Source organism: Pleurodeles waltl, chromosome 1_2 (genome assembly GCF_031143425.1).
Source record: "Pleurodeles waltl isolate 20211129_DDA chromosome 1_2, aPleWal1.hap1.20221129, whole genome shotgun sequence".
Lineage (NCBI taxonomy): Eukaryota > Metazoa > Chordata > Amphibia > Caudata > Salamandridae > Pleurodeles > Pleurodeles waltl.
This window is the reverse complement of record NC_090437.1, coordinates 17,555,513-17,583,180: the sequence shown is the minus strand read 5'-3', so window position 1 is coordinate 17,583,180 and position 27,668 is coordinate 17,555,513. Positions and strand designations below refer to the sequence as shown.

The 27,668-nt window shown below is 42.9% G+C and overlaps 1 protein-coding gene across 1 annotated transcript in view; it reads right to left on the bottom strand.

The window, feature by feature from the left end:
• The window catches only part of DUSP4 (dual specificity phosphatase 4), a 34,814-nt gene extending 7,590 nt beyond the window's left edge, over positions 1 to 27,224 (bottom strand). The window contains exons 1-3 of the mRNA XM_069235657.1: positions 26,662 to 27,224; positions 5,199 to 5,335; positions 117 to 336 (exon numbers count right to left, since the gene is read on the bottom strand). Of these exons, the coding sequence (XP_069091758.1) occupies positions 117 to 336; positions 5,199 to 5,335; positions 26,662 to 27,070 (766 nt within the window). The 5' untranslated portion in view covers positions 27,071 to 27,224. The remainder of the gene's footprint in view (positions 1 to 116; positions 337 to 5,198; positions 5,336 to 26,661) is intronic.
• Between the last annotated feature and the right edge of the window lie 444 nt (positions 27,225 to 27,668).

Here is a 27,668-nt window from a genome sequence, read left to right as displayed (position 1 = left end):
ACAACTCCATGACACTGCATCGCTACCCTCGCTCGCCCACTGCCATCACCTCCCACCCCTTTCTCCAAATAACCATATTTCCAGGTAGCTACAACTTTTTAATCACAGAAGCTTACCAATATACTCTATGGCTTCCATGAACCAAGAGCTGATGTCAGTCTTGTGGTTGTCCTCCACTGGAATGCTTTTGTATTGAAAGTGCCCTTCAAAGTGATTTGGACAGTCCGAAGAGACATTCAACAAAGCTGTAATCCCCAAGGCGTCGAGCATGTCCCTTCGAGCAGCATGATGGGCGCTGCCAAGGAACAGAAAGGGAAGGATTTCAACAGGGCCGCCCTAGAACCAAACAAAGCAGAACAGATCAGAAAGACAACAAAAATAGGAAAGCACCATCACTGCAATGTCACCTAAACTGTTTAATCTAAACGTTCAAAATGAATAGCAGCTGTAATGCAGTAGAAACTAATTCATGCTACCTATTTTCCCCAAAATTGCCTTTTACAAGTTAAGGTGTGAATGCCATTAATATTGAAAATGGTCTACCTGTTGGTTTTTCTACTACATTTGCTTTTAGCTTCCACTGTCACTAGGTGACCTTTGTTGTTGCTGAATTTATCCTGCATGCCAATTCCTTCTTTCTACAGCTTTTTTTCCCCCCTCCCACACGTTCCTCCAACCTCCCATCCCGCCACCCATTTAAAAAAAAAAATTATGTATTTTTCCACCCACTGTATGCTTAAGGTTCTCCCAGTTTGTGGGGACCCATTTCAATACCCACCTTCTTTTTCTTAAAAACTATCCTCCCCTCTACCTTTCTCTCCTTAACTCAACTTTTCCACTTAGATATTAAAACTATATTCCACTACTGGAACTCGCTACAGGGTCCTCACTTTCCCTTCCTATAAGGAGTTTAAATAAACTAACGTGTTTCTCAACCGAACTCTGGGGCATATTTATACTTTTGATGCAACACTGCATTAACACAGTTTTGCATCAAAAAGCTTAGCACCGGCTTGTGCCATTCTTGGGCACCAGCCGGGCTTCATATAGAAGGTGGTTTTGCAGCAAAAATACAGAAGTTAGGCTGGTTAGACAAAAAAAAAAAAAAATGCCTCTAACCAGCCTAGCGTCATTTCTTGACGCAAAACCATCTGTACCACATGATGGCTGTCTTAGAAACGACAGGAGTCATGTCCACCAACCAGTGGCCAGCACAGGGGACCAGTGTCCCCTGAGCATGGCCACTGCACTCTGTGCAATGCAGGGGGTGCCAAGTTGGACTCCCGATGGCACGTTAAAAATAAAAAATAAAAATAAACACCCCTAAAAACTCACCCTACTTACCTGGGATAGGGTCCCCCATCCTCAGGTATCCCTCTGGTGTGGGTGGGGTGTTCCTGGGGCTTGAGGCCTCAAACGTCTGGTCTGAACCAGGGGTTAAATAATGGTACAAATCAAGCTTTGTACCATTATTTAGTACCTCCTCCCACCTGTGCGGCATTTTAGCACGGGGATAAATATAGGGCTAGCACCATTTTTTTTTTTTTAGATGGGAACGCTTACTTTGCTTCCCATTGGTGCAAGGTAGGTTCACGCATCTAAAAAGTGGTGCAAAGTCCAATATTTTGACGTTAGACGGGTCTAACATCAAAATATAAATATGGAGTTAGTTTTGTGCCAAATTTGCATTAAAAAAATGGCGCAAATTTGGCATAAATGGAGTATAAATATGCACCTCTATTTCTATTAGGCTGACTTTCCCCAATTTACTTTTTAGATTATCTGACATGGGTTTCTATTGCTTACATTTTCTACAACTTTACATCTCAACCCTGCTATGGTCCTTTTGAAACACTATTCACAACATGCCTCACCATTTACTGCACAGCCTGGAGAGTGTAGAACGCTACCCACCTTACAGACTGCCCAACTGTCTGTGAGCTTTAGATGTCTTGCTGCATCAAAATAAAACCATGGTAAAGTTTAAATTACATTGGGGCAATTCACGAAATGTAATGTTAAGCTCAATTTCTAAAATGAAGCCCTGTTGCACAACTAAGTGGCCAAATGATAGTGAGGGGGGGAAAAAAAAGCAAACCACGACAGCAGCTGTTTTTCACAGTTGTTTTTTTGTGCTTCAAGTGGGAAATTTACGTAATGCAAATGTCATTTAGCGATATATTTTAGTGTGAGAAGTATTGCTGCATCAATTTTTCACACGAGGACGCATTTTGCTCTGAAATATTTCACTGACTGATTTGCATTTTGCACAATGTCGTGAAAGCACAGTATGCACATTTTGCGTAGCCATGAAGCACTGCAGACATACAAGCAATGTGTCTGCAGCATTTGTTTAATACAATTTCCTTTTTCTCTTGGTGAAGAGAAAATACCACTCTCAACTGAAGTACAGATAAACATGGTGGGGATCCAGGGAGGAGTTCAGGTATCCCTCTAGGTCACTTTGCATGATCCTGGACAAAAAATAACTTGCATATTAGCCCCTTAGTACGGGCCCAATCTTTGCAAAGCCATCAAAGTGCTTGCAGCATTCCTGCAATCAGGGCATTTACACTCAACGGTTCCCACAGGCGGTAGCTCACTCTCATCAAACAGGGCCCCGTACCCCATGCAGCAAGCCAACTTCAAACCTGGCCATTTGCAGGACAACCACTGGCCTTGTAAGATCAAAAGTGAGGGAAGATCACCCACCGGCGCTTACGCCATTAATGCAAAATGCTCACTTTTTGTTCATTGTAATTTGTTTCCATCTACATGCTCTTTGTGCCCCAAAGCAATAACATGATTGAAATGAGGAATGTACAAATATTTCACACCCATTTGAGGCTGCATTCGTGGCCCTGTAGCACTGCTACGTTACACTTTCAAAGTTTTCTTAGGTTTATCTGTAAGGTCACTGAACAAACCCTATCAAACCTTTGAAAGCATCACAAACAAAAATGAAAAAAAAAAAAAAAAAAAAAAAAGCGCAATCTTGCATATTTCTAAGCCAAGTAATGCATTTCTATCACTTTGAAAATTGTTAACAGTGCAGCGTGCTGTACACCATTAACGTTATTTACAAAAATGCACCGGAAATCTGGCCAAAAGACCACTGCAAGTAGTAAGGGGTAAACGTCTTCTCCCTTAAAACTAACCATAAAGTTACTACTTCTCAGAAAGCGAGTAATGAAATATTAGTCCAAGAAGCGCCACCGATTTTAATTACTGGAGCAAGAGCAGCATGGCTCCTGATCTGCCTCTTCAATCACACAAGTCCCCAATATGGTGATAAATGCAGCAACTAAATCTAAAGCATGCAGCCCTACACTTTGGGACAGAGGTTTAACACATCAAGATCTGACTTTAGTTATTTATTTAAAGGATAATTGTGATGGAACAGTTTTTACACGCATGTCCACTTTGCACTGCAATATGATTAAAAAGCACAGATAATAGAAGGCAACCCTACATTAACCCATGTAGAATGTAGAAACCGGATTAGTAATATGCCCCATCTCGCCTAGTTTCACCATAATCCAAATAGGTCTTAAATGTCAATTCATCCAAATCAATAATCCATGCTACCAACCTGACTTCAAAGATTTCCCTGTCAGTGAAGCCAAATTCCACCCTAAAATTCACACAACACTACTTTGGTCTATGGTTCACATCAATTACACGGTGGTCTGAAACTTACATCATGGCGTGTTTTGGGACAAAACACCATTCAGAGGCTTGACAGTTTCCTGCTAACCTGCAGGCTGCTTTCAGAACAGAAAGGACTGCCATGCCCTTCACATGAAAACCTTTATGCTAGCCGTGCCGTCCTGCAGTGCTGTTCTGCTTTGAACATGTTTACCAGGATTGATTCAGGCTTCCAGTTCAGGATTGGTAGTGATAGTCTTTCACAGTTTGTAGATCTTACAAAGGTGGAAGCTGTTGCGGTCATACTACAATTGCATGTTTTGAGAAAGCAGGAATGCTGCAACACTTTTTAGGTTTGGGTTTGAGAGTGCTGCTGTCCAACAGAACTACTGCTAACAATATATCAGAGAGGGCGTTGAGTTTGGCCCATTCAGTCCAGACGTTCAGCCAGTCTCTTTCTGCCACTGCCTTGATACTTTGTTACTCATGTCTTAGCTCAGCCCACGACAGCACCTATCTAGGACCAAAAGCTATTGGCTCTTAAGGCATATGCATCCACAGCCAGTCGAGTGCTTAAAATGCACAGTTTGAAGGGACTGCTTTACAACTACAGCACTCTATTTGAAATAGAGACAAAAACTAAAAACTGTCAAAGGAGCCTCCAATATAGTATGGCTTAAATTTCTTGCCTGGCTTTTATGTTTTTATGCTGCATGCATTGGCACATTACACAGAGACCCACTGATTTTGCCAAGGTTAGTCATAAAAAATAAAAGATACTGGCACCTGTTTAACACACAACATTCGTATTTGGGCCTCGAAGAAGTGGTACTTTGGTCAGTGCAAAGCAAACAATTTAGGCAAGTGGGTATAAGACACACACACGTGGTGGTGTTCTATATGGGAATGATTAGGTGCAATGATCGAAGGCCAGATAGGTGCTCCGGTGCAAGTAGTTTTTGAATTTAATTGAAATATATTGCCTCTACAGAGAATCAAAGGTTACATAACTGCAGTTGGGGAGCCTGCAGAGACAGAAGACACATGAAAAAATGAACTTAGGGCAGCAGGACTACAATCGAGCACATCATCTGCAGATTACAAACCGACAGTTGAAGTACGGCGTGCACCTAGTGGAAAAGTAGTTTGCTGTAAGACTGGACATGGTGACAGACTGTGTGGAATGGAGTTCGCTTATGTCAGATCAGTTCTCAGAGACCTAGGAGTAATCCCTGCAACCGTGTTTCCTATTGTCTTTTGAACGGCAGGAAGAAGCTACTTCTGCAAGCTCAATGAATTGTCAGGCATATACATTATAGGCAGTGACTTTCAATGGGTTAGTGATGTCAAATAGTCAAGACTTACTCTAAAAGGATTGAAAAGGAAACTCGAATTGTCGCTGAATACTGAATAAACGCAATATTCAGTCTGTTCCATTACCTGGTTTAAAAAACAGTATTGTACTTTAGTCCATTTGAAGTTTAACAGGACACATACAAACCTCTGTCACAATATACGTTAGGATATAGCCACAGCTGTGACAGTTTTACCTGATCATGAAGAGGTGTGCCACAAGAACTGCAGCCAAACTCCACAGGCTCAGGAATGTCTGGAGAAGGAACGCTGCTGGGGGTTTTCATTTTGGCGCAGAACTCTGGATATTCAGAATGGAACCTCTCGTACCCACCTGAAATGTAAGCAAGATGGAAAGTGAATATATTTGATTCTGTCTTCAATCCTGTTCAATTGTCAAAATTCAGCAATGAGAAGTGCATCCTTGGCACAACACTTTCATTGCAATTCTTGTACAATAAAAACTCTCCATTCAAAGCGCATTAAATGAGTTGAACAAGCAGCTCTCAAGCCGCTGATGGCTGCAGTAAGGCTGACAGGACATTATAGAGAACAGGTGGTACTCACTAAAGTCAGAAACATCTTATGCTTAACAGGATTTGGAGAGACCAATGTATAAGCAAAGAATGATAGTACAGATATAATAGCATTTTCTGTCTTACAGGCTAACAACATTGACATAAGGCTAGTTTAAGTGCTATGGATGTCTGCAAAAAAATCTGGGCCTTCACCGACCCCAATAAAGTCTTAATGACCATTTCATAATAACTCAGGTCGGTGTCTACACTGGATATGTGCACTCCAGGATATTATTGGTTTGTGCTCTGTATTAGCAGTCTATCAAGTTAGGGTATGCTGAATGTTAAAATAAAGAGCCGAAGATATACGAAACTTTGCAGTATGCAAACAAACAACTGGGCAGGTGGCGCATCATTATTTTCAAGTAAACAAATATCCCCTTAAGAATTCTGAACAAAACGTTTGAAAAGTGACATTTTAATAGCATGATGTGAAAAGATGGCAGCTCCAATTCGCCTGAACCTGGATGCGCTCCTTATAGTATTAAAAAAAAACATGACAAACATGCCTACATCCTTCACATTTAGGTCACATCACACAAAGATTAACTTAAACAGCAATGCTATCTTATACACATAGATCTTTTACAGATGTTCCACAAATACAAGCTTTACGTGACAGGCTGACTTGCACTGGGTGAAAAGGCGAGGAATGGCAAACATCAAATAATCCAACTGACATGCACTTAAAAACGTGAATATAGCTCTCTATCAGGATTTCCAGTTAGAATAAAACGATAAAACATAAATTACTCATTAAACCAATGCACACAACTGCTGTCCACAGCATTCAACTTTTACTGAATGTGTATGTAGTGTGTGTAAGAGTTCACCGGGAAGCACTTCTGCTTTAAAGAATTCAAGATGTCTCAACACCGCAAGAGTATCCGCAAAAATACCTTAAGATCAGCAACCAAAAATTGTGAATCTACCTCGACATCTACAGCTTCTGCCTCGGTTATGGTGGGAAAAATCCCAGACAGTACTGAGTTGTGTAGTGGTGCAACGTTTAACTTGTGGGCTTATGCCACGTTAAAAGTTAAAACTGTTTGCACATTAAGCACTAGGTGCACCCTACCACCCAAACCTTATTTTTCTGTTTTTGAAACACGAGGCAATGGTTTAGCATTTGCCACACAGCTCGAATGTATTTACTATCAAGACTCATGATCTACACATAGTGATGAGGTCCACATTAGCAAGACTGATCATTGGCTGGCCCACCTAAAGTTTAGTTCAAGTGACGCTGCTTCTAGATGAAAATGGCAAGCTTTTTTATTAAAAGCACAGATGCTGAAATGTGAGTGCTTTGGAAACCCTTGGTAAAAGGCAGCAAGTAGACCTGTACGGTTTATTCGATAACGCGGAAGAGTTGAATGACTGACCGGCAATCACAGAGGAGCATGTGTCCATCACTCAAAGGATATCTGGGAGAAGCCTTTGCTACCAAAATGGAAAGAGAATGCGATGTTCAGACTCATGACTCAAAACCCCAAATCCACCAGAATTTGGTCCTGTTCTACACAAACAGAGACGTGGCTTTTGACAGTGCAAGTCGGCGTGCCCCACAGGAGGAGCTATATCTATGCTCATTATACGCATGCCACTCGTCCAATCCTTTGCCACAATTAGAAGGTGGCATTGCAGACGACAGAAGCATCCATCACGACATCCTGTGAGCACAGTAGAGTCCAGATGACACTAACATGGGGACGAATTTGAAGGTACTTCATCTTATGATCTCAACCGAGCCAACTAAGATATGGGGCCTGTTAAAGAGACAACAGTGAACGTAACCATTCAACCAAAGACTCCACAATAGAGCATCTTATTCCAGGCTTTAATTCTGAGATACCTACTTCAGTCGAAGTAATTTTGTGAGGCTTTTTTTTCCCCCCACACAATGACCCCAAACATGAAGGTTTCAGGAAGTAAACAACTCCTATACAATATTACTTTCGGCATCCAGGTAGCAAGAGAAAAATTGCAGTGCCCTGGTAAAAAATTATCGTCCTCTAGACGGGATCCAATCACACCATCTTTATTGCTCATAGTTTTCCAAGGAGACTAATGCAACACAATCACAGTAAATCTTTGTTGCTCAAAGGCACAAATGACTCTTAAAACTGTTCAAAACATGTATGCTCTTCTGGGACAGGAATATCTGTTGCATAGTAAAGTGGCTTGTATCCCCGTTTTCAGAGACCCAGCTGCATGTAAACTGGTATCCTCAATTTTTCTTGGGCCCAGATAACACACTAACCTAGAGGTCCATAACCATGTTCACCTCCTGGGCTGTTGACAAAGCGGTAGACAGTGTATTTTTCTTTTTCATTTAAGGATTATTGTATTGAGCAGGTAGTCTTGCCTGGCTCAAGTGGAGTGCGGTGCCTCCCAGAGCCACTTGTGTAAAGTTCTGGTTCAAGTTAACTCCCAGACCCCTGCACTGATTTGATTTCAACCCCTCCCCTAAACCCCTAAGAAATATTGATCTAGTATGATGTGAGGCACAGTTAGTGTTAAGACTCAGTTTTGCTGTGAGAGTATGTGGTGGGACTAGAGGGACCCATTTTGGACTGCCCTTGGTTTATATGGCACAAGATGGAGACCAGTGTCCATATGCCCCAGACAGTGCACTTCTGCTGCCTGCATTTATGGGGTTGTATGGAAGAGCTCAGGCACTGAAGTGTGGGAAGATGGAATCAGGGTAACTCATCGAAATTCTAGGATGACCTTTTAGCTGGAGATTGCATATTAGTCATTCCCACCCATTGCCATTTGGTTAGTGGTAGAAAAACTGGGCCAAACCTGCAGTGTCTGTTAGAGGAAGGGATGTTTCTAGGGAGGGTCTACCTTTTTGTCTTACCACAGGTGCTACTGCGGAAAGGCTGGTGCAGTGTCACTTCACACTCCATTGTACTCATGTTCAGGATACTCCTGGTTGGGGCCAACACTTTCACTACCTGCTGTGAAAGCTTTCATCTTGCTCAAAATCTATGCCTGCATTGCAGCCAGAAACTGAATTTTGAAAATGACCCACCCCAGACTCCTAACATTTTGACAGTGCCTCAACAGTCTCAGCCAGAAAAGAAAGAAAAAGAAAAAAAAAAAAAAAAAGTGGGTGCCTGGCCCTACAGGAGAAGCCCAGCCATTGTCCTGGAGCGTGAAGCACCCAGTAGAGTGGACTTGTGATCAAGAGCGAACTGGTTCAGACTTGAGCTATGAGGGCCCCCCCAGCCTCGCTCAGTGGTTCATGTGACATACTACACAAAGTAATGGAAAAATCTCCACTCCCTATCCACCTCCCCTGCACAGTAGGATGCCATCAGACATTGCTACAACATGACCAGAAAAAGCTATTCTGCAGCTGCCCTATCATGCTGCAAGTCATGAGACCCAACAACATAGATGCAGCAGAGGACTCCATCCAGCCTTTAGGCCACAAATGCTAAAGAGACGTGAAGCTGTCAAAGGGGGGGGGGGGGGGGGTCAGTGCTGTTCTTCCTCAGCAGCAAGATCGAAGTTGCAGGTCTGTTGCCTGCAATCATACACCCACTGGCTGACATGCTGACTGTGCAACTGTTAAGTGCGCACCACCAATGTCTGCACCAATCCCAGCAAACAGGTAAAACGAGGCCCTATGTGAGAGATTGTGTGTGGGACTCAGAAATATAACCATGCACATTATGGAGAGTAACTTGTCACAGTGAACCTTTTTTCTTAGGCTACATAAACTGACATACCGAGCAGAATTGTTGCTTGCTTGAGTGTAATTGTGGGCTCTTACTGGTGCCCGATTCATGACTGAGCTTTTCATAGCTACTATATCTCCATAGTGAGTGTGAGGACTGCAGAGCCAGGCTATGACCCCACATTTGTACATTGTAGGACCCTGTGGGTGAACAGCCATTACAGTTTGCTGTTTTTCATTTTGCAATGTTATTAAAAAGACAAGTGCTGGACAGTGAATGAATGTGCAGGTTTGACTGTAAACTGTGTGTCTACATTCCACAAGACCTCTTTCACTAGTCTGACTGCTCGCACCCTCTACCCAGAGGGAAGTAAAGAAAGGATATTTGGGCCAGTTTGCAGAAAGAAAGATGACAATTTGAAACAGGTACCCACAAATTCAGATATGTAGAAATAACCACAGTTACTTAACTATCTTTTGTCCATTTCAGAAATACATAGGTTTTTTTGTGTTACCCACTTTTCACTGCCTATTTTGCTATAATACTTGGTCTACACTTAGTACTCAATGAAAACCCATTGTTGGGTGCAGCCCAATTGTTTGCCTTGGGTTCTTGGATAACGTACAAACCCTATATATACCCGAAACCACAAGGGTCAAGCAAACATAATGGTATCTTGCTTTTGTCAATCGATCATTGTGATAAAAAGTTAGATAAAAATGTCACAAATGCCAGTTTTTTCCCCTACTCATTTGCAATATCTCTCCCCCCAAAAGTTATTTTACTTGGGGAAACCGTGAGGGATCTACGCATATGACCCTCTTTCTGAATTAAGAATTTGTCTACTTTTCAGAAATCTATAGCTTTTCTGCATCATCCATGGGTTTCACACTGGTTTCCACCACAAACTGAAAGTAGGTTGAGAGCACACAAAATAGGAAAAAGGTGAAGTCAGACAAAGTTTCTGAATACCATTCTGGATATCCAGCTGTGTGTGATTTAAATATAGGAGATAATGCATCCAATGGCTCTGATGCACGCAGACTAAAAGACGGATAACAGAATCACATATGCAACTGCTGTATGGGAATGTTACCAAGACTACTACCAGTGTTCTACTCCTGCAAACCCACTGATCAAACAAACAGAGGATTTTAAAAATAAAAAAGGTCCTGCTGGTGTGCCTAAATTACATTATGGGCCTACAAGGGTCTTCTAAATTTGCTGCTACATACCATAACAAAAACAAAAGCCATAGGTGGAGTTCTAGGACATTTAAGGAGTATTAAGAAACAGTCACAAAGAAGCCCACTGTTGAATTCATAAATAGATAAGAACTACCCTCCCCTAAAGATTACGAAAAGGATAACTAAATGGAAGGTTACAAGAGCAAGGCCAAACATTAACCCTCTAGGGGTGCAGTGCAGGATAACTATACAAACTTGTGAGTACAGGCCAGCTCAGACCGTCCTTCTGTTGTAGAGTTGGCTCACCGTGCGGTTATGCAGTCTGTATAGAACACAGGTAGAAAAGAGTATCACCGTGGGAAACAGCTGGTGACTGGCAAGTAAAACGCCTCTGCTAAGCCGAATCTGCAAAAACACCAGCCTTAAAACCCAGCAGCCAGGCCGTGAATTACCAGCTCTACAGCGTTAAGAAGATTTTTAGACTTTACATTTTTCCTGCCCAATAAGGAAACCTACGAATCTTTATCACAGACGCTGTTTTGTACTCGGATAATAAATTAGATTTCCGCCAATAATTTAGACATTTAATTACAAACAGGGCAGAATCGTATACAGTTAGCGCGTGTATTCGGGCGTTTACTGTTGTCAGGCCGGCTCTTTCACATGACATGGAGAGTGAAAGAGCTACTCCTCAGTTACAGACTACCAATACTTTCTTCGAAATCGGAAGGTGGGCTAGTCCTCGGTACTATTTTTCTCCGAGGATCGGGTAGAATTACTTTTTTTTTCTTGGGGGGTGGGAGGTGGACGCGTTCAGGTCAGTGGTCACGATGCCTTCTCCCACTAGGCAGCAATTAATAAAAGGCTAACTTGTATGATTTGATCGGGCACTACAAGCTGGCGGTTTCGCTCTGCTGTTTGAAAGGCTCCGTGGGTGCTCAAGTGTCAGGAGTCGACGACGGGTGCAAGGGCGGCCCCAACAGAAGCGTTTTAAGGCTTGCTGTGTTAATATGTTCAGTCCAAACAGCCAGGGTGGAGCAGACCGGCTGGCTTCCCTGAAGCCCTCGCTGCACATCCCCAGTACTGACAGCAGCTGCCGCGCCGCTGAGTGCAGCGGAAATGCAATTTCCGCCGGCTCACTAATTAACGCACGGAAGCCCCACGGACTCGGGCGCGTGCTGCTAAAAATGACAGCGCCGCATCTGCTCCGCCGGCCCGGGGGCATTTGTGCAGCACGCACACGGCAGGGTCGGGCCAGGCGGCCGCCCACTCGTTACTGGCCTCAGTGGGGGCACCAGAAGCAGGGCGCATCCTTCGGATCTGCGGCACAGGGTCGTGCTCACTGAAGTGGGAGCAACCGCCTTATAAAATAGGGGAACGTGAAGGAGATTTACCTATATCACACGGGGCATTCAGAGCAAAGCGATGAGGTGACGAGGAGAAGGGACTGGGTTGGAAAGATGAGCTCAGCCAAAAAACGGACCAGTAAAGAGTCTTAATTCGGCAATTAACAAACGCTTCACCCAGACACCCTTCCTTGCGACTTCATGGCCCAATGTTATGGGCAAACGAGTGAGATAACAAAAAAAAAAAAAAAAAAGAATTTGTCTAGGTAGCGTTCACTCGAGGTTCACAGCGATTCCTATACTAACACCCAGCTTAACAGCACCATTTATTTCTCGGCCTTGTAATAACTTAATACTGCTCGACCATGTTGGTATTTGACCAGGTGTTCGTAGGCAGTTTAAAAAAATAAACAAACAAAAAATAAAAAATAAATCCCCGCCGAGGACGCTACAGTTCACTCAGCCATTAGGCATGAAGGACTTGCGGCCTTCAGCATGTTCCGACAGGGTGTGGTGGTCAAGATAATCCCAAAGAGCGCCCCCACCCAAAAATGCAACTAGTGCTCGCGTCCGCAGACGCCCAATTTATGCCTTTTATCATTACCGGTCCACAATGGTTTCTCAGTGTTGGCAACAGTCAAGTGTAATTTAAGCCTTCAGGACGCGTGCATTTACAACCCATCATGAAACTTGCATTTTACAAAACTGAGAAATGTGGTCTATAGCCTGCCGTAAATAAAGTTTTTGCTCAAGAACAAACAGTGATACAGAGCATAACGAGAAATCGAAACCCATGGCGATTTTCTGCATTTCCATGTGCGACAGGGAAACCGTCTAACGTTCAGATAAATACACTATACATATGGCAACACAAAAACCTTACTAGGGCCGCATACTCCCCTATTAAATAAGAAATGTAGTAGACTGTGCTCATACACAGGAAAACATTTGTTGCCTAATATGTATACTGAGATAAGATATGCTTAAACCAGTAAATACAAACATATCAAAAAAATCCTGTGGATCACTCAAAAAATTTAAATGGTATGTTTTCAAATATGATGGATTCACACACAGTTCGTAATTAATTCAGAACATGCTATAAACACCGGAACACAAAACCATGCAGAAAGCCGCTCATCTTAAATGGATTATCATAGTCCCCATACCGACTATCGCATAGAGTTGCTGCTTTTTCTTCTGTTCAGGCATGCTGTCGGTTCGCCAGGGGCGCTAAGGAGACACACTACGAGGGAGTCAGTATGGGGACTATGAGGATTCCTTAAAGATGAGCGGCTTTCTACATGGTTTTGTGTTCCGGTGTTTATATCAAGATAAATCACCGTACATATTAACTTACGTGTACAGGACATTATCAGAAATATATGGAGAGGCTTTTTGTACAAGAGCCTTGATAAAGTCCGTATTTGGACGAAACACGTGTCGGCTGAAAGTTCTAACTAGGCTGAATTTCATGACTACAAGCAGCATTTTCCCTGGTTGGATTATACCACTAGACGGAACTCCTTATCCACAAACAGGAGTATGATATGTATTTGATTGACTTATCATGGATTTCATTTTTTGTTTCTTGGATTTGTAGTTTTTGACTTTTTGTGTTAATAAGTGTATGATGAACTTTGTATTATATTTGTTAAACAAGGTGTCTAAATGTGTTGTTTTTTTATATTGAGTGTCAATTTCGATTTTTGGCTTTTTGCGATTTGCTTTTGAATGATTTATATGTACATCTCTCTATTAAACATTTGGTTTATATTTTTGCCACATATAATTCGTTGTACATATTCTCTTCAAAATCATATTGTTTTGAATTAATTACGAACTGTGTGTGAATCCATTATATTTGAAAACATACCATTTACATTTTTTGAGTGATCCACAGGATGTTTTTTTATATAACGTTCAGATAAAGACAACGGAAACACTGGTACGACCTTGTGGTTCTGTTGTAGAAGTGCACTCAATTGATCAGAACTTGCACCCAAACAAACATAGTGCAAAGGTGCTCTATGCTAAAGAATTAATCGTGGCTATGCAGCACATCACAACTCAATACGCAATCATGCATACAAAATACCAATTCAAATGACCGCTTATCAGCTGCACTCTTCAGATCGCCAGTAACTGCAATTAAAGCTAGGAAAGCTTGGCACCAACTACGTGCCGCTGCCTTCTTGAAAGCTACATTTAGGTAAGACAGAAGAAGGGCCAGGCAAAATTAGAAAGGGGTCTTTTTTCTGTAAACATTCCTTATGCACAAAAAAGAAGCAAACGCGTACAAAGCCTTCTGCTAAAACATGTTGGCAACAAGAAAGACACGTGGCTGGAAACGCTATTCTTTAAATTACACAACACCAGGGTTTTGCGGTGCAGTCTAAAAACGGGCACGCTCAACTGCAAACGTACACATGTGAAATCCATCCTTTTTCTTCAAGGGTGTGCATGAAGCAAGGGTTCTATGCACAGCCTGCTGCACAAACAGTGATGTGATGTCATTGAAAACATTAATAAAGGACGCAAATTCTGAAAAACGTATGTCCTGGATAATCAGATTCACGTCCGTCACGGAAAGGAATACTCCACCCGGGCCATAGTTGAAAAGAGCCAGTAAGTTATTAAGGCTGAGTCCCATGTAGCCCAGGTCAACAATGAAATCATTTAAACATGCCTCCAATTAACTTCCTCCCGGGCTCCTTAGATGTTTTCTTGTAACTTAGGCCCAAGTCGATATTTCCTGGGAATAATTTCACACCATATTATTTCCGTGACACCAGGTTCACTAAAACGGTCAGCCTTTACTTTCAAGTAATCTTGCCGAGTTAGTTTAGGGGGCAGGAGCTATAGGTAGCTCACTAGCACCTTCAAGTATCTGCCGGAAGTTAAGCACAGCCTAGTAAACCACTATATCTCTGTGTACACAAAGGAAGTCTTACGAGTCCTTAGAGAACCTGACCACAGTCAGTTCCCTGACCCTACACAAAAACACACTCCAAGTATACAGTGCTGCAGCATGACCATGTGTCTTCCCTCTCAGTCTAGCAAGGTCTCAAGGAGACTAGTCAGGTTTTAGGCCTCATATCATGTGGGTACAGTGGGTTAGAAGAGTGTTTGCAGTAGTCAGAGTAAAGTCACTAAAGTGTGCGATATCAGGATCCAGAGTAATGGTGTGTAATGTGGGTGATTAAGGCCTGGACCCCGAGTTCAAGATCATTCCTTTCAGACAGATAGGAGAGTACATGCAGGATTGTGAATGTGTGCACATTTATTCATGTGTAAGAGCACAGGTATGGGCCTGATTGGCATTGTGTCCTTCCCCGATGTACCATGTAGCTCAATGGAAGCCATGCCTGGTGCCAGATATCACCAGAATTACGTGGCATCCCTTTGTCCTAAAGGGGAGACATAATAATAGTAGCTCTCTGCATGTTTTGGGCATTGTTGGTCTAGCCATCTTTGGTATACTATGTGCATGGTGGACCGATTTTTTTGCCATCCCTGGCATGCATAAATGGTTGCCACATCAGGCATTATTATAGCCTTGACTGAAATACTGTGGATTACGGTGTCCAGCCTTGGCACAGTGTTGTGTCTGGCATGATAGTGAGAATTGTTGTCATATTGTAGGCATGTTTAAAATGACAGAATTCGTTTGTGCCATGGTATTGTAATACATGAACATCTGGAACAGACGCTCTCATTGTGGATGCATTTGACTAGTTGATGAAAACATGTTTTTTCAGAGAAAAACAAGTTCTCTTTGGAAAATAGAATTTAATCCACAATGAAAATGGTATTGAATAACTAAAATAAGATTTTTTTAATAGAAATTGAATTTTGAAAACTTAAAGGAGGCATTTGAATGATCATTGAAATTGGGTTGAAGAGATTTATTGCTGTTTACATCCTCTGCACCAGAGGACACATTCAATGTTGGATAATTTATTGGTCACCTTGAGGCATTTCATATAGATATATATTTTTCCTTACATTTCTGCCAGCTAACAAACTGGAAACACCACTACTAATAATTCTGCACAGGATGCTCACAATTGTCATAGTGATCACATTTTGTTTAAAGTCCAGGATGGTTTTCCTTGGTCACAAGTAGCTCTCTTTGTAAAACGGTTTGAGACCACCAAGTTAGCATCTCCACTCCTTTCTTCACACAGTGTTTTCTGGGATTAGGAGACAACCTTCACCATCTTAACTCCAACTGCTACCATTAAATGGTGAGGTCTTTATTCATCCGTTTGATTTATGATATTTATCTATATAATATGTTTCAGTAAATTCAGGATTCTTGATTAATCAATCACAATAAATAATCAATCTTAGTACTGTCTATAGTGTCAAAGACAATAGAAAGTTCTAAGGCTACCCCATTGGAACTTAAGACACCATAGCAATTGTAATAGTAGTGGTGTGGTATATATGATCACATGCCTATGTTGGTTACACATGAAGGCATAACCACCCATAAGATCAAGACCAGGATCTCAGAACCATGCAGTCCAATTAGGTGTAAACGAAACAACACCATGATGACTTAGCATTTCCTTGAACCGTGTCACAGTTATTTATTCTGGATTGTAACAAACAAAATCACATATCCATAGTACCAGACGTATACAGTTTTCTCTGTCAGATGGAACAACATTGGGTCTATAGGCTAAAGACCCATATCAAGGGTTTGAATGTGGACGTTCCTTGGAACAACGGACGTGAAGGCTGTCACCCCCTTTTCAGTTGATAAGTGTTTATAACTGGATTGGTATGACAGATAAAATGTCATTCTGGGTTACACTGCTACTGTGTCCGCACGTCCCCCGTTCGGAACTTACAGTTTCCAACCCAATTTCTCAGTGGTTAGAGATACCTTTTTGGAAACATGAATGTACGGCTTTACACTGGTGGAAATCCTCTATGAATTCCCCAATTACACTCTGGGTTTGAAGGTACATCAAGAGTTAAATAGATAAAAATGGCCTTTTAGACATCTTTTTGGTATTCTTTGTGATAAAGGCATTTGAGTCATTAGAACAGAGTATATAAATTACGAGTATATAACACATCAAGGCTTTTAACTCTGCATCTTTTTATCTTGGGGAGTTACTAGGAGACCAGATTGCTCATATTGCATAGCAATATGTGGTCCATGCATAATTCCATTAAAGTCGATGTATAGACGAAGCACCGGGATTTAAACTACAATTTTCCCGAATTTGATGGTGAATGTAGGGTTTGGACACCATTATGCATCCTGTAAACAATTTCACGAATACCAGTCAGTTGGTGAGGAAGGTTTCTCCTTGCCCCAGACACACGATTAGATGCAGCAGAGGACTGCTACAGGTACGCAAAACACCCCTGGGTGAGCCATTACTTCTCTGTAGGACATCTATTTAGGAGAAACCCTGGGCAATTCGGGTATTTTATTAAGGGCATTTGCTCATTTGGCACGAAGCAGCCATGGGTTTTAACGCTGTCTGGGAGCGTTCTTGACATCAGATAAACAATATTACGTCTGTTAGCTCTGACTCCACTTAGGCTGTTGTGTTTTGTAGTATTACTTTTAAATTGGATTTGTTCTACACTCACTGACCATGAGGACATTGATAAAATTCACCTGACTGATGCCACAAATCACTTGCCCTTTTTGGATTGTCAATGTTTAACATACCCACATTTTGACTGGCATATTTTTCCTTCTTTCAACACAGCCCTGCTTTCAGGCTGCTGGTGATTTTGTGGTACTGCACGTTAAGACTGTATTGATTATAGGTATCAACCAGTGGCTGCAGGCTAGCAGCGTCCTACTTATGCCTGAAACAATATACAGCCTTGAAAGCCATACTGCCGGTGCTACTCTTGGTCAATGCCCACAAGAAAAAGACAGCGTTAACAACTGACTTCTCCCCTAAGTGATTCAGCCGATTTGCTTACTCCTATTAAATACAGAGGAACCATGATATTACTATTTTCACAGTTTATATTTACAGCAGTAATTTGCACATACCTAGCCATTGTTTTTAGAACTCATTTAAGTGCCAAAGGTGTTTGAATAGATAACCGATCAACTGCATAGGACTCTCAAAAATCACCCTCTATAAAGGAACTACAAGGTAGCCTGCAAGGACGAGGTTACATAGTGTGAATATATACTAAAAAGAGTAGAAGAACGTCTTCTACCCTCTCAGACCGTCACATTTGTAAGGATCCCAGGAAGGACTGCACCAAAGTCACTTTTCCGATCTGCAACCATATGTTCAGTTGTAAATTGGCTAGTATGTGGATTAGGCTGCACAAGAATCCAAGCACTGAGTTCCTGCCACATACATCTCAGACAAGGCTACCGAGTATCTTAGAAATTTCATTAAGGGTGCTGTGGCTCCTGTAGCTAAGGCACAATTAGCGAGAAACAGTGCCTCACAACCATGTACTGACAATAAGCGCAGGCGAAAGCCTGTGTGAGTAAATCAGTTTACGGATCCAGTTGCTTTAAGCACTGCTTGTCAATATTTGATACAGAAGTTTACCTTTTTAAAACTTAAGATTTTCTTATACATTTGTTTTTTCTTTGTGCTTCTTCTGAAGGATCTATCTTATTATGAACGGCAGTATCTTACCAGACATAGGCCGCTTCTAGTCTTGTATTCAGAGTGTAAGGTTTATCAGTTGTTGCAACTTGGCAAAAAAAGCCCTAGTTGTTTGTCACCAATTAAGAACAGAGATGGGATGGCATAGAAACTGCAGTTTAGTGTGAGAAGCTCAGCCACATTGCGATAGTCGAGTCTTTATGATGGAAGTTGGTTAGATAGAGTAGCCTTCTCCAACACTGTTCACTTTTCAACTGCTTACGTTATATATCAATCATATGCAAGAAATCAACTTCGCTCCATGAATGGGTGAACACGAGCGTGGTACTATTTGCGTAGTCAGCTTTGGCTGATATAGGCAAACATGCCATCTCAATCTTTAATAAAAATGAAATCAGCAGTACGCCCGAAGACACCATTACGTAAAGTGAAGGCTTAAGTATGTAAAATCTCAAGGACCTTTGGTATAAACATCACTATGATAGCTACTCTGCTGGAAGATTGACAAAAGTTGCAAGATCCCTGCAAATATCAAAGCCAGTGTGAATATTAATAGAGTACAGTCAGCACACGTCAGCCTTTGAATTAACAGATTTAATCGTGTTCACTTGCTTGAGAACATTGTGCTTCGTATTAGGAACAAAGTATCAGTTTACAAGTGCGTTGTTACTGCACAATGTATCTCGTTCCCTGGCCCGAGTTTTAGGCCTAGCCTTACTTCCAATATTTAATAATGATTCATTATTACATTTCCTATCCTGAGTTGCAGCAAGTTATTGGATGCCCACCTATGACATAAAATATTGCCACACTTCGAATGCACTGATCGTGTAGATCTCGCATTGTTGTGCTAACTGGGTTTGGGGCTTACCAGCCACGATGGTAATTGTGGGACTTGTTGGGTATGGAACAGGACAGAACTAGCTTGTCAATCACTACATATTCTATCTACGGACACCACTAGTTTAACAGCGACTAACCTATGTCTCTGTTATGCCTTGGTCAGAGAATCAAGGGCGAAGTCTAAGGCCTCCTACCGAAACCAGGGTCAGCGCTGTAATACTGTCAATAAGAGCATCAGTAGCAGGCAGCATGTACAACTGCAGACCAGTACTATAATCAGGACTCTCAATGCCTCTGGAGACAGTGAATGATGAAAATTCGCAAGGCCAGTAGCAGATTACAACCCGTATTCGGCAATGTTAGTAAGTTGTGTAACACTGGGGTTACTATCAGCAGACAGTACTTCAGCAGGCGCATGGCAGTAGAACAATACAGATATGTGGCACAATGAGGTCTTTTAAGCAGCCTTGTTCTAGTAGGCATGGATCTTGTCAGCTGCCAGTGTAAATCCAGAGTCAGAAACGGGTTCAGTAGCAGGCAGCCCCGAGGTACTTTCCCGTTTCTCAGAATCTCTTGATAGTTGTTCATCCCTCCAGAAATCGTCCATGGTATATTTCCGCACTGAGCAAGGCAATAGGACTGGGGGTTGTTTGAACATGCAAGTACAAGGCAGGCTGCTAATGCTAAACTTTGCCCCCATTCAGAAACAATAAGAAGCCGCCATGCTTCGATATGGCAAACCACCACAAACATGACAATTGAAATAAACTCTTGCTTTAATGTAGCAGGTAAAAGGAGGGAGATCCAATTACGGTTAGGGCATTTGAAGGCCGCACTAGCACACTTCACCTTCCAGAAGCACCAAAAACTGGGTTAGCTTTTATTTTATTTTTATTTTTTTAAACACTTTCACCAACCCAAAATGACTGCTAAGAGTATAATAGATGTGGTTGAGGGTCAGTGCATGCACACATTTGAAGCAGCATTTATTTTTATATTCCGACTTTGGCCGCCTTTCAGAATCTCTTGTGGCATTAGTTCTTTTCTCATATATTGAAGAGTCATAATTCTTAAATATAGCGTGTCAATCTGGGTTTCACCCAGCTCATTCCACTGAGTCGGTTGTACTGTTAGTGGTCGTTGACATGAAAAAGGAGTATGATGAAGGGCGGCCTTCTGCTTTGGTCTTGTTAGGCAGCAGCCTTTAACACACTGGATTACAATTTATTGGTGGACCGTGTGGAGGCTGCTAGACTTCGAAGTTCAGCTCTTGACTGGCTGAAATATTTTTTGGAGAACCGTACCCAGTTGGTGTCCTGGTCCCCTTCCGCTTATTTAGACTGTGGTGTTCTGCAGGGGTCCTCTTAATCACCTTGCCTGTATAAGATCTCCATCAGGCCATAGGTAGCATGAATTTTAATACCTGTCATTGTTGGAACCACTCCATCTAGCCTACTGAATGGAGTAATCGACGACTCCCAAAACGTCTGCAGAATGTCTAAGTGCCATTATTGCAACAAGCTCTTTAAAACCTCAGACTGGACCTGTGGATTTTGTTGTTTCCCCAAATCCCAGGAGAAAAGGATCTCTAGGTTTCATTCTCATGAGGAACTAATCCTGGCTGCTATGCCCTTAGTAACCCCCGGTCTTGATTATACCAATTCTTTATACACTAGTCTCCCTAAAAATTCAAATTATGCAGATTGGAGACTGCAAAAAAAACAAGCAGCTACACTCACCTTCATACAACCTAGAATATTTTGCACTACTCCATTATTCAAAAGCTTCACTGACTTTAGTTGGAAAAAATAATAATTTTCAAAATTTGCTACATCGCCTTTAAGGCTTTATCGGATGAAGGATCTCAGTCCTAAAAATTAGAATTGAGAATTAGATCTCTATCTGGAAACTCCACTACTCTCCGAAACTATTGGTCATCTGTAAAGCTAACAAGAAAAGGAAGGGTAATGTTAGCTTTTCGCACAAGCGCCTAGAATTTGGAATCTGTTACCCTCTATAATAGGTCTGTCTACTGATTTTTTTGAAGTTCAGTAAAGAACTTAGACTTGGCAGTTTAGGAAACCTTACCAGTTAAGCTAACATACTAGCTCCGCGTTTTGGCAGAGTGACTTCTACTGTTTCCTAGCATCAAGACACCTTATGGTGTAAGTGCGCTCTACAATTACGGCGTAATCTAACATCTCAACGATGCTATACTGCTTTGAGAGAATAAACACAGGGCAATAGAGTGAACTCCATGCTCCTTTAAGGTCCACTCTGCACTAGTTTCCATAGGTGTGTGTATATTATACATACATACATATATACACACACATATACACACACACACACACACGCACATATACACACACACACACACACACATATACATACACATATATATATACCAGCCCACACCAAACAACAGTTTAGTGGTCCTCTCCAGCTTCTTTACGTTATAGTAGTGGTTTATGCATTCATTTTAAGTGGTTTATGCATTCATTATCCCAGGTATTTATATATTGATCCTAAATATATTCATTTAAGACTGGATTTCACTAATAGCGTGTGCTTACCCTTATTAAAGGCTGAGACAAACCTCAACGTCTCCAAATCTGCCTGCCGTTTGGTACTCCAATGCCACATGGAGCGCCAAAGGTTTCTATATTCATCAGGAACCACAGTAAAATAATGTGCTACCACCTGAGCTTCCAGGAATAATAATAATAATAAATAAATAAAAAAGTCTGAACCAAAGGTTTACACACTCCGTCTGAGCAGGCATTTCTTACCAAGTCGTAAAATTGCTCAGTGCGGAAATATACCATGGACGATTTCTAGAGGGATGAACAGCTATCAAGAGATTCTGAGAAACGGGAAAGTACCTCGGGGCTCCAAAATGTATATTTGGCATTATGCTTTATTGGCCGCCAGGGCTGCCCCCTCCTTTGCTGTCCAAATATATTAATGCGAAGATTGTGCAGGGGTCACTTGAAGAAAGAGTAATTCAGAGTGGCTCAATGCCGCCACCCCAATAAGTAAAAAAAATATATATATATATATATATATATATATATATATATATATATATATTAAAAAATAAATAAATAAAAAATTTAAAAAAAAACGTCGACAATACAGCACTATTTAGGCCCAGGACCTTACTGGGACAGACAAGCGTTGCTGCTTCAGAAGCCTAAGAAGCGGACACAGACAGCCAAACGGTAAAAACAAACCCGACAAGAGGCTGGATTTCCATTTCAATATTCTGCTCATGTTGCCTCTGCTTGCACCCTCGAGTGCAATCTCCACAAATTAGGAGCAGAAATCTATTATGTATTGAAAACGACGATTTAAACAATTAACTGGGCACTGCGTTCCTTCTAAAAAGGTGTCTCCAAAGTGGGTTAAAAAAAAAAAAAAAAAAAAAAAGCCGAGACACAGCATTGTTGTACACCTTAGTCACGTATTCTGGAGTTGTGCTTAGAAAAGGCTCACCTTCACATCCCAACATGGATAAGAAAATGGAACCTTGGGGGACTGAAAAAACAGCACAAAGGAAACGACCATCTGTAAGCACAACCAGAACCACTAGCTGTAAATGGCGGCAGGTGCGCTGTCAAACAGGAGGGGGCACACTGCAGCGCACAACCCACACCTCGTACACCAGGGGGAACACAAGCGTGCCCTCCTTTCTGACCCAGGTGCCCGCGAGAAAAAGGAGCGCGTGCAATACGCCTTTGTCGATGTTGATAAACACCATTGATTTTTTGCCATGCATGAAAAACCATGAATGAAGCGAGAGGGAGCCAGTGAGTAGCCTGGCGGTGTGAGCGAGGGGAGCACTGCCTGCAGTGAAACCGCTACATGAAGAGGCAGCATTGCAGATCAGGGCGTGAGGGAGGCGGCGTTGGGCCGCAGTGGGGAAAAGGGCGTTTTTATTTATTCAGTGACAACAGACTACCCCAAGAAAATCTGTTTAGCGTCACTGCAGGGTATGAAAATTGGAAGACACGCTGCATAGCAAGTGAGAAGGTATTGTACACACGCATTCTTATGGCGAATCATGCACCTGACGTGGATCCATGGCGCATCTGCACACAGACAGCATTTTACGTATTGGGACTGCCACGGATGAAGAGAGCAGCGGTCATGTCGTTGCTTTGATGTTGTGGGTAAGACCCACAGCTGTGATCTGGTGTTTTGTCGCTGTACCCGGAAACGTTAAAACAGATTTAATAATGCCAAAAACACACTATACAAATGCCTAATAAAATCGAACATATATTCTAACCTGCAGTACGAATGGATTAATTACCGTCCCCCGTCTGCAATTTATGCAAAGTCCCCCTAGGGTACTTCCTACGTACAGCACATTACAAGAGAAAAACGATACAAAAACAAAGGCCCTATTGGGCATAATTTGCATAGAGTTTTCAAATGCAACTTGCCTACACGTTTCTCTGACGTGCAGATCCTGGAAACTTGGCATGCAACCCACCCTTTCAATGGCCAATTAACACCGTACAACCCTAAGAGATAACGCACAGCTCTCCAGCACGGCAATACATAGGCAATCGCGGAGGGAGTCTATGTCGTGACAACACCTCTACACTGAAGCTTTCAATTTATCGTACGCACAACGATGTGAAAGTTTGTTACCCCCTCAAAGTTGAATCCCTTCCTGCTACGTCACCTGGAAACTACAATACCTACTTAATGTTTCTACTTGAACCTGCTGGCAACACCAGAACAAATTTGCAAACAAATAACTAAAGTTATTAATCATATTTTGCAGATGCGGCATACAGACACACAACAGGCGACTATGTCTGACATCTTATAAAATCCAGAAATAAACATGCATCGTTGCTTAAAAATACAAAAAAGGGTGGATTATTCATCTGTGATGCCAGCTTGTTCTATTTGGGCACGACATCGCGTTTGGGCCTGTGGGCTTTAAACTAAATTTAGTGAGTTGTCTTTGCATGCTTTCATTAAACCAACAGAACTAATATCCGATTATTACTTGCAACAGAAAAGCCCAGGCCTGGAAACAGTTTCGACAACGCATAGTAAGGTGGAAGACTTGGTACATAGGTTCTATCTGCATACATCTATATAGATGTCAGTCTACACGTTCCTCCTCTCTTGCAATATTGCACTTTATTTTTTATGAGCACCAACCAAACCATGAGCTATTTATAGACCAAACATGTAGTCGCTTGGTCAATTATCCAGGATCTGTAAGGAACCACTGGGGCACGAGACAGACTCAATAAGATCACAGCCCTATAAAACAGCTCAGTTGGGTTGAGTGCATGCTGCAGAATCAGTGTGTAATCGCCCGCCCAAAAAAAATGAATCCAATAAACCCAAGAAACAGAAATGGGGGCTACACAAAATGCATAATGGTGAGACTGCTGTCTGTGACGGATAGTGCGCGAGCTGCGAAACGCACTCGACTGATTTGTGCCCCAGCCGTTCTAAAACTGCACCACAAAATTGAGTCTACCTAAAATATAAATACAGCGCTCTCTGTTGGCCCCCAATGTTTTATTCTTCAAAGAGGGAAAGCTGGAAGCAGGTGTACTCTGTAAAGGAGTAAACATACCCGCAGCGCGACTGCAGAATGTCGACCGCTGTCAATATTTTTAACACTGATGCCTGCTTCCCAAACACAACCACTGTGACTGGAAACAGTCAACCCAGCCCACGGCTCCTGCCGTTACAAAATCACAAACAGTTTGATTTTTTAACGCCGATGTCTGCCCTTGTAATAAGCAATCCTCCTTACAGGAGGAAACAAAAGCACGCAACGTTTTAGAGCAATGACAGATCAGACCGAAAGGAAGATGGCCATAGGCGCCCTCGGTGGGCGCGTGCTCATTAATAACACTGGGCGCAGACGGGGGAGGGGGCGGGGTGCAAGCGCGTGAATGGCAGCCTCCACATTTGAATATTTCTCAATGGCCCTCTCTCCAGGAAAGGGAGCCTGTCGCCTTGACTGTAGACCGAGCACTACTAGCAGCTCCCTCCTGCTTTGTTGTTTCTCATAAAAACACAGCCCATAGCGGGCTGGTGGAATAAATAAATGCTTGGTTCGAATTTTAGACCAAGCGGTCGTTTTCTCTGGCGTGGGCATCTGTTCCTACTCAGCACCCAATACACAATGGAATTAAATGAATTCAGAAACCATCACAACAAGCACCACACATGGGGAGTAAAGGGTTCGGGGCCGGGCACGACGTCACTATCCAAAACAAGCTCACACATCGCAGCAGTCACACATACATTATCAAGGGATGCACTTCCCCGCTTACTCTTGTCTCTGCTGGCAGTTTGGGGATATTTTGGGCGCTTCTATATAAAATATAATGATGGTCTGCATAGTAAAATCAATATCCGTTTTATCACAGCAATTAACGTTACATATTCTGCACACATTCCACTAAATGTGTTTTTTTGAATAAGTATACAAACAATTCTTATAAGACCGCACATGCCCCAACACCCGATTAAAGGATGCTCTGGACTCCAAACAAACGGCAAGCCCTCCACCATGAGTAAACGCACCATTAAGGGAGGGGGATGGAAGAGGGGGAATCATCGGACCTGCCAGTGTAAGAATGACGTTAAATGAAATGCTGACAGCATAACCTGCATGTAGTCTAAAATTGCCCGTTCAATAGATTCTGAAACAAAAAAAGAATGCAGTGCGCCCTTATTGGAAAGCACCCAGATACCCAACTACTATGCTCCTCCGTACAAAAAAAAAAAAAAAAAACACGAATGATGCACATACACGCTTACCGTACCCCTTCGAGGAGTCTTTCATTTATCGATGCATTCTCCGACTGGTAGTATTTGCTTGAATTGAATTACGCGGATTTGCAACACCGCAGATGTCTCTTTCAAAACTAAACATATCACATATCAGAAACCTAGCTACTGGAAGTCTAGTTTCGAGCCTCCAGAAGCCGTTTGGCGACCGACACTAGGAAACCCCTTAGAGCATCAGTGGGTGTTAAACTATCGACACGACCATCACAATCATGCCGAGTACGTGCACTACTTTACTTTAAAAGGAGAGTCCCGACACCTCGCAGCCGGGTGGGAGATACACTTAATGGGAGAAGCTATAGAGTGGGTAGGGAGAACCTGCACTTCTATATTTCAACCCTCAGTGCTTAAAATGGGCCCGGGAGAGAGTACCTGCCGTTCTTTAATTTTAAAGCGAGAGTACCCGTACTCTTCAGCTCTGCTACAATACATTTTAAACTACCGGCACTCCTAAGGGGCAAGCAAGTACTCTGAACAGAGTACCAACACAGGAATTTCCACGTAAAGCATTGCCCACCCTAGGCCCAATACATGGAGCTCAGACAGAGGCTCACCTCTCAGCAGGCGGACGTCGGTGTTCTCGCCGTGCTCCCCGCGCAGAGCACGCAGAACCAGGCTGACGGTGCTGTCCTCGCGCAGGGCCTCGGCGCGCGCGCTGCGCTCGTCGTACAGCACCACCGCAGAGTACAGGCCAGCGCGGAGGCGCGCGCGCACCCCGGGCTCACCGGCGACCAGCGGCTCGGCGGGCAGGATCTGCTGCAGGCTCGGCCGGCCCCGCGCCCTCCGCCGCACGATGCTGTTGCAGCGAACGTTCAGGGCGCCGCGGATGCAGCCGGCGCTGTGGGCCAAGAAGGGGCGACAGTCGAGCAGCAGCAGCGCAGGGCAGGAGCGAGGATCCTCCCGCTGTAGTAGGCGCCCAAGCGCCGAGCACTCCATCTCGCGCAACTCTTCCAGAGCGACCATGTTTATCCCGAGCAACCTCAACACAGAGCTGTTAACCGCTCCATGATCAGGCGGGTTTTGTGTTTAGAGGGCTGACGCTTTCCTATAGCAGAAGCGCAAGCTCTTGTCACGTGGGCACCGGCGGCCCCGCTCGAGGACGGCGCAGGCGTACTGTGCCCGCCTACTTCTGACACCTGCCCTGTAGTTACTTAATGAGTGCGCATGCGCTCACTGTAATTTTCTTTAATCTGTCGCTTTGGGTTTTGTGAGTACGCGGTGGGGGCTTGGCTTCTTGTGTTCATATCGCGGGTTGAAGAGCATTTAGTGGCAAGTGGGCGGAGCAGGGACAGCGGAAACAACATAGGAAGTGGGAAGATAGTGGAGAAACGAACAGTTGCTGTCTGTCACCGCCTGTGCGTGCCGAGGTTGTTGTGCGAGTATGCTCAATGCTGCACAACCGACGATTTATGAAAACTCTGGATGCAGGGACCTGGACCGACCTTCAAAATGCAAAGCGTCACTAGCTACTTCACCTGGCCCTTCTTTCCCCGTTCCTTTGCCCACCCTTCCAGAATTATCCTGCCCATTTCCCCGCTGAAGGAACAACTTCCTGTAAAAA